The following is an 8,223-nucleotide window of genomic DNA, read 5'->3' as shown; positions in this document are numbered from 1 at the left end:
CCGTCGGGTGATGGCACTGTTCGGTGGCATTGCCGTCAAAAGCTGGGGGTATTTCAGTCATATCAGCATGATAAGAACTTCCGCAATTTACAGTAAATTTTCCTTTTAGTTATCTCAAAAATAAATAAGATGTTAATATTGTAGCTAAATTAAATCGTGGGGCTCTAATTATTGTTTGAGTGCGCCTCTCTTTTTCCTTCCTCTATGATATAATCCAAACCCACATCTCGCTCTGATTTCATGACAAGTTTTTTGATACCGCCATCAACATCCTAAAACCTTAACGACTGTGTAATGACAGTAATAGGGTTTATCTGGCGTCCTTCTCTCTGTCAATCTGTGAAAGAACTAATGGAATTGTTAGTAGGCTAAGAGAGACGTAACATGGCGTGGTGTAGGTTTCTTTGGAGGTTTGGGGATGGGAGTTTGTTCTCCGCGGCATCCGCAATGATCGCCACGCACGTTCTAACCCTTGTCCAGAGGAAGAGGAAGCCCACGCACACTACACTTGTTGCTCTCTCTCTCTTTCTCTCTCTCTCTCTGCCACTGCCCAACAAACGACGGATTTGTATTTATGTACGTATTTATTGGTATGCAACTCTGAGAGAAATGGAAGCTGAGTCTCCTTCCGTCTCAAACTGTTATCTGGAGGAGTATGCAACAAGCTGAAGGAACCGATCTTTGAAATGGTCTTTTGAGGGTGGTGTTTACTTGTGGGAAACTTGCATGCGTTTTATGCTTTGATTTTTTTTCCTTCCATATACGGCGGTATTCTTCGGTGCAAGTTTACTGATCTTTCATCGCAGTATTCCTTGTCTTTATTCTACGGTTCTACAGTAATCTCTCTCTCTCTCTCTCTCTCTCTCTCTGGATCTCTTCTTTCACAGAGTCACAGACAGACCTATGTATCTAATATTACGCACAAAGCCAACACCCCTGACAGCGCAGCATCTCTCCTCATAGCATCATCATCAGCATCTGTACCATCTTCTCTGGCTCTCTCTCTCCCTTTAACTGAATCGATTCATCTCTTCCCTCTTTTCTCTACTTGGATCCCTCTATCTCTCTCTCTCTCTCTCTCTCTCCCACTCGGCTTCTACAACCTTCTCATCTTCACCCATGGTGAGCTGAATTAGTGTGTTCTTTTACAGGAAAGAAATACTTTTCTCACCAGACTGGCCTTGTTTCTCTCTCTTAATCTTTCTCTCTTTCCAGTTGTCCATGCTCACAACTTTTTCGCTCCCCCCCCCCATGTACCGATTCCTTTTCCAACTCTCCAACTGCGTCAATCTAACTCCCTCCTCTCTTTCTCCTCCCCGCGGAGGTGAGAGAGGAAGGAGGGAGTCGGCTTAACCCTCAAAACAGAAGCTAGCTGTGGTAATATAGAGAAGAGAGCACAACAATTCAGTAGATCTTGAAGTGTTGAAGAAGGTGGAGAGAAGAGAAAATATTTTCAGGGACATGCAACAGCAGAAAGCAGGGTCCCAATTCGTGGTGCCGCATTCCGAAATGGCCCCATTCTCCCCCTCCGCTGTCGGCTCCGGGGCGCACTTACTGGGAATTCCCGGTCCTGACCCCCTCCAGCAGTCGCCGATGACCGAGGCGGCGTCGCCCATCAGCAGCCGGACACCGGCGCGGCCGCCCACCGTGGATTTCGACGAACTAGCACCCGCGGTGGCCGGGAACTGCCCGGAGGACCAGTCTCTTGCTGGGGGCGAGGATGCCGAGAGGGGCGGAGGCGCGACCGGAAACCGGTGGCCACGGCAGGAGACGCTCGCCCTGCTTAAGATCCGCTCCGAGATGGACGCCGCCTTCCGGGACGCCACCTTCAAGGGCTCTCTCTGGGAGGAGGTCTGCAGGTACTCCAAACCATCACAATTCCCATTGCTTTCATCTGCCAGCACCACCAGAATGTGGAGTCTTCTCTTCACATAATTCACGGATCTCTGATACTACAACCGAGATATCACATGAGAGGAGCTTTCCTTAATAGTCTTTCAGGATTGGACTTCGCCCGCAGCAGCATCTGAATGAGTTACGAAAAGCAACGATCTGCCGTCGGGTTCGTACCACGGAGTCTACTGCTGCAATGGTGGCCGCAGCAGCTGGAGCTCCCGTTTTGGGAAAGAAACAAGTCTTCTTCTCTTCGCTTCAACCTCCACGGATCCCTCCCCTCCCCTCCCCTCCCCTCCCCTCACCTGACCTCACCTTTCTCTTTCCCTTTCCCTCCTTCACGAGTACGGCATCTTCTCTTTTACTAAATTATATCATCTCTGAGTGGGATGTCAGCAGATTCAGATCCGCTGCATCAATCCCAACCAATCCATATTTCCGATGGAGACCGTGGTTTCAGATTCCCAGATGCAAAAAGCATGCAGTCCCTCCTTCCTCCCTTCGACTCCTATTTACTATTATTATTATTATTTTGGGGTTTTAGCTTCTTGTTTTCTCCCTTTTCATCAGCTATAGTCTTTTCATTTATTGAGCCAATAATTGTTGTATTATCAGATGATTAGATGCGGTGCTTGAGTTATAGTGCAATCATGGCGATCTCGTTTTTCTTGCTCTCACTTGCCTTTTCATTAATGTTGTTGTTTCCTTCTCGGTTCCCTTCTTGTATCCTCGTCTGCTTCGGCTATTTCTTATAATTGTTGTTACCTTGTTGATAGAAAACTGGGGGAGTTGGGGTACAAACGGAGCGCCAAGAAGTGCAAGGAGAAGTTCGAGAACGTGCACAAGTACTACAAGCGCACCAAGGAAGGCCGGGCAGGTCGCCAGGACGGCAAGAGCTACCGCTTCTTCAGCCAGCTGGAAGCTCTCTACAGTGGCAGCAGCGACGGCGGCGCCACCACCTCAACCGCCAACCCCGCCCCTGCTCCCCCCCTCGTTGCCGCCTCATCTGCCTTCAGCGCCGGCATGGCGGGACCACCCGTCAGCAGACCCCAGCCTATCTCTGCGACGGCCCCACCAACCATGGCGACGCCCACTAGGGTGGTCGTCCCCGATCTGGCGCTACCCGGGGGCCTGCAAGGACTCACGAGCTCTGCTGTCGCTGGGATAACGTTTTCGTGGAATTCTTCCTCTTCTTCGTCGTCTTCGGACTCCGATGCCGAGGAAACCGGAGATGCCGATGAGAATCAGGAAGGGAGGAAGCGGAAACACGGCGGGGGGTCAGGACCAAGCCGGAAGATGATGGCCTTCTTCGATCGGTTGATGAACCAGGTGATGGAACGGCAGGATGCTATGCAGCAGCGGTTCTTAGAGGCCATCGAGAAGAGAGATCAGGACAGGACGATCCGAGACGAGGCCTGGCGGAGGCAGGAGATGGAGCGGCTCAATCGTGAGCAGGAGCTCTTAGCCCAGGAGCGCGTCATGGCTGCCTCCCGAGACACCGCCATAATCTCGTACCTTCAGAAGATAAGTGGGCAGGCCGTCCCCGTACCACCGATGCCTGCCACCCCTATCTCCATTGCTCCACTTTCGCCACAGCAGCCGTCTCAACATCCTCATGAACGATCACAGCCTCCGAGACAGCAGCAGCAGCAGCAGACACCACGCGCACCAGAACAGTCACCCCAGAACCAGAACGAGTGTAAGCAACACCACAAGAGCAGCGAGGTCGTCCGGCACAAGTCTTCGTCGGCGTCAGAGATCGATCCCACTTTGGAGCCGCAGGAGGTTGTCGGAAGTGGGAGCCTCGAGCCCATGCCGTCATCCTCGCGGTGGCCAAGGGCGGAGGTGCATGCATTGATCAACCTCCGGAGCGGTCTCGAGTCGAAGTACCAGGAGGCCGGGCCGAAGGGGACACTGTGGGAAGAGATCTCAGCTGGAATGCAGCGGCTCGGCTATAACCGGAGCGCAAAGAGGTGCAAGGAGAAATGGGAGAACATCAACAAATACTTCAAGAAGGTGAAGGAAAGCAACAAGAAACGGCCGGAGGATTCCAAGACTTGCCCTTACTTCCACCAATTGGAAGCCATCTACCGCAAGAAACTCCTCAGCAGCGGGGGAACCAGCAGTGGCAGCGGCAACATCGTGGGAATTCAACGGCAGCAAGTCCAAGAAGCCAATCCACCTCCCAATCAACAGAAGAGTGACGCAGTAACAATCATGCCACAAGAACAAGCACCTCCGCCACCACAAGAACAAGCTGGAAGCAAAAATGGGAAGGACGGAAGCTCCAACAATCAAAATGGTGGGAATTCTGAGGGCGGCGAGGTTTCCCTCGGTATACAAGTACCAACTAGCAACGGGGGACTTCCCTCGAGATTCTTTGGCGAAGGATTAAACAAGGTAAGCACTTCCCCACTTCTACCTCCTCTGAAGATCTATGCATAGTGTGATGAATTGATGTTGCATTGAAGTCAGAAAATTTCGTGAAGGAGCTAATGGGGCAACGACAGCAGCAAGCTGCCATGGATGATGACTACGCTAAGTTGGATGAAGCTGACAGCGATAACATGGACCAAAACGACGACAACGATGACAACGATGACGACGACGAGGAAGACAGGAAAATGCAATACACGATACAGTTCCAGAAGCAGAATGTGAATAATGCAGGAGGCAGCGGAGGGAATGGGTCAGCTGCAGCTTCCCCGGGTTCTTTCTTGGCCATAGTTCAATAGATCTGGTACCCCAAAATCTCCATCTCCCCAATTATCTTTCTCCCGGTGTATCCATTCGTGTTCCTGTCCTCCCCCTTCTTTTGCTTCTCTCCATGCATGCATTTCCACCATCTTCCTACACATCACTTCTTTAGTGTAGCTTATAGGTGTTACATGGTTCGACATCAAAGAGAGTTGATTGATGAATGATACACACTCATCGCTGCAGTCCATCCGTTGCTATTTATTGATTTGTTTGTGGAATAAGCATCCTCTCAGGGCCAGCGGCGGCGGCACACATCTACCATAGGAGGCAATAAGCACGAAGCCGTCAGCATCGGAAGAGAGAGAGAGAGAGAGAGAGAGAGGAGATTTTTTTTTGGTTGTTGTGGCATGTACATTGAATTGGTGAAACGACAAGTCCAGCAAAATCAAAGGAATATATGGTAAAAATCCTCACTGTCTCGACACCTCAATCTCTCTTCTTCATGATTACCACTTAAATTCAGAAGGACCCTCACACAAACAAGGAAAAAGAGAAAGAAAGAGGTGAGATCAAATCATAGGCACTGCAATTTGGTGCGAGGATTCTCCTTCTTTTACTTCTCTTTCTCATTACTGGATTACTGTGAAGGTCTCTAAAGTTGGCTTACATTTGAAGTTTTAATCTGTACGTACATTTCCTATTTTTCTTGTCATCATTAATGTTCACTCTTGCTGCTTCCGTCACCATTTACTCCCATCTTCTTACTGTGCACTACTACCGTTTCTCCCTGTCACATTGAACTCTGTCAAGGACTTTAGTGGACTGCAGTGAGAATTCTGCAAGGTATCCACAGAAGAAAATGATGCATGACGGAAAGCCTCTTGCTGGCTTTAAGAAAAGATGAAAGAAGTGGTCGGTATGTGTGATGGTTAGCTACAAGTGCCGAGTGTAAAGGGAAGCTAAGACGGTATTATGAGGGAACGTGAAGGTTGCAGGCAGCCGCTGATGGCGTTGAGATGCCCAACCCCGCTTTCTTCCTCTTTTCCTCTGTACCTTTTCTTTATGAAATGTTCCCTTTTGTTCTTTTATTGCTTTCTTTCAGATCTCTGCTTAACAAAAGGTTGCCGACACAACAAGTTTTGTCAGTGACATGCAGTGCTTTGGATTCCTAAAATGCCCCCTTCTCTCATCAAAGCAGACTAGAGAGTTTGTCGGCAAAGATTTAAGCTCGCAGGAGGAGGAGGCATTTGCAGCAATGACTGGGGACTAATACGAGAAGAAAAAGGAGCGGGGGACAAACTGTGGGAAGGGCGGGCCGGCTGCATGTGCGCGGACTTCACACTTCACGAGGCGTGCTTCTGCTGCTGTCAGTATGTGTTTGAGAGAGAGTGAGAGAGAGTGAGAGAGAGAGAGAGAGAGGGAGCGTTATACCGCACCATGCGATCGATGATCTATCACTGCACAACGTACGCCAACTCCAGTGGAGGTTATCTACGCATCAATCCTGCATCTTGCGCTACGTCACTCACGTGACCGTTGGATCTGCGCGCGCCTCTCTTCTTTGACTTTTGTACGATGATGTATATATTCTTATCATGCCGTGAGGTAAATAACATCGTATGCGACTCGCCATGAATTAATATTTCATTGTGGTTCCGATCCCTAATTTCTAGTAGCATTTGTATGATCGAAGTTATGGTACCGCCATAGCAATATACAAAGGCTTTTTTTTTATATGATTAAACTTGATAATAGATCGAAATTTAAACATACCATATATAATCAAATCATAATTAGTCCATATAACCTAATATTTACTATCGATACATAAACATGCGACCCAAAAATATATATGGTCAACTCCTCACATTGGATTCATTTTGAACTTTTAATTAACTTTAGCATTCGAGGAATCTTTCTAAGTATCACTGTCGATGTAATTTTATGAGATCTTCTAGTTCAAAATAAAGAAAATAATAAAAAATAAGAATAATTATTGAAGAAGCTTTATTGAAGATAAGAAGCTTTAGCTTGAATACATTAACATGTCCGTTCAATTTATAGAGATTAGAAGAGAGGATTTTCCTCAACAAAATAGAGAATTTCCCTCAACAGAATAGAGAGACTACTATCATGCCCCCGCAAGATGGTTCTCCTGTCAAGGATACCAATCTTGGATCACCAATCTTGGATTGATGCAAAACAAATAGTTTACGAACCAGAGGCTTCGTGAGTAGAGCAAGAGCAGATCGCTACTGCTGTTGTTGCGGCTGCGACGGCGATAGCTACAGCAAAGGAGAAAGCTACAGCAATGAACAAAGCTATAGCAATACTGTAACAGAAGAGGAGGAAGTTGCAACGATGCTATAGCAGAGGAGGAAGCTACAGCAGAGGTGCAGCAAAGGAGAAAGCTGCAATAGAAATAAAGCAAAGGAGGAAGCTGCAACAGAGGAGGAAGCTATAACGATGCTACAATAGAAAAGAAGGCTACAACAGAGGAGGAAAGGTGAGGTAGTGCTAGTGAGCGCAGCACTAGAGACGACGGATAGTAGAAAGCCTTTTCTTTTACCGCCGGAGATGGAGAAGCAACAGAATAAAGAGATTTCGCTCAACAGAATAAAGAGATTTCCTTGTATAGTTGAAGAAATCTTATCTACTATCACAAAAAAGATGCAAAAAGAAAATCATTTTAAAGACTTGCAAGGATTATCTAATTTGTTGACATGATATGTTCTAGAGAATGCTTGGTTGTATGAGGTTGATGATCATTTCTGAATACAAATACGATGCATCTGCATCGAGAATTATGAATTATAAGATTAATCCACAAAATGATAGTTTGGTGTTTCAAATTTGACTTAATTCCTAATGAATGCATGCATTATTTTCACTTGTATTAACTTAATTCTTCCTCCAATGAAACCATTAAGAAATGATACGCGTATACGCTTCGTTTTCCCTCGGAAAATGCTAAACTTGCGTGCACGCAATTGCGGTGTGTTGTTGTGAGCATCTAATGATTAGAGTTATGGTTAGGTGGAAGTCGTTGTTTAGCTGTATGCCAACGTTGATCGTAACGAAGGCAGTATCAGAGAGAGACTCCTCAACACTTTACCATGGTTTGAGGAAGTCCAATGGTTTCCAATCTTTGATTTTGACTGCAAAGCTGCAGATGAAGACGGACAAAAGTCATGGCAAAGAGCTTTGTGTAATATAGTGACTATTCAACAAGCTGTGCTATGTGATGCGTTCCAGCTTTCACATGGCGATGCTGATTTGAACTCTCAGCATTCACATCGTGGATCAAAGTCTTTTATGCTAGTGAGTCTTTTCCATCCAAAATACAAGGAGAATATAGACTGTATGTTCGCATACTCAGATTCATAAAATATCTATATTTATGTCCCACCTAGACATGAATTTTGGCACTGTGTTTAGATTGATCTATCGGTGAAAGAGTTGGAGGTTTGCAGGAAAGCCAAGCTAAAGTTGGGGAGGTCATTTGCGTTGTTTTCTTGTGCCAGAGGAATCCTGACAGATAGATTGAAAGCTATATGTTGGAGACCATGGAGGATAATGCTCCATGTTGGTCGATTTACCCTATGTTTCCCACTTGCATTCTTTGCACAT

At 46.8% G+C, this 8,223-nt stretch overlaps 1 protein-coding gene across 5 annotated transcripts; it reads left to right on the top strand.

Moving 5' to 3' along the window:
- The first annotated feature begins 959 nt into the window (after nt 1-959).
- Nucleotides 960-6,240, top strand: LOC103982791 (trihelix transcription factor GTL1-like). Of its 5 annotated transcripts, none has more exons than XR_010486403.1 (4): nt 962-1,859; nt 2,670-4,293; nt 4,365-5,053; nt 5,792-6,240. XR_010486403.1 is itself a non-coding variant. In XM_009399820.3 (3 exons), exons 1-3 carry the CDS (start codon nt 1,462-1,464, stop codon nt 4,626-4,628), a joined length of 2,268 nt encoding a protein of 755 aa, XP_009398095.2. In that variant the 5' UTR covers nt 960-1,461; the 3' UTR covers nt 4,629-5,083. The 5 variants fall into 5 exon arrangements, 3 of the variants coding, with proteins under 3 accessions (XP_009398095.2, XP_064962238.1, XP_009398094.2); XR_010486402.1 differs by having other exon boundaries at nt 5,740-6,240; XM_009399820.3 differs by lacking the exon at nt 5,792-6,240 and having other exon boundaries at nt 960-1,859; nt 4,383-5,083.
- The last annotated feature ends 1,983 nt before the right edge of the window (nt 6,241-8,223 follow it).

The sequence above is a fragment of the Musa acuminata genome, chromosome BXJ2-4 (genome assembly GCF_036884655.1).
Source record: "Musa acuminata AAA Group cultivar baxijiao chromosome BXJ2-4, Cavendish_Baxijiao_AAA, whole genome shotgun sequence".
Classification (NCBI taxonomy): domain Eukaryota; kingdom Viridiplantae; phylum Streptophyta; class Magnoliopsida; order Zingiberales; family Musaceae; genus Musa; species Musa acuminata.
This window is presented reverse-complemented; position numbering and strand designations above follow the sequence as displayed.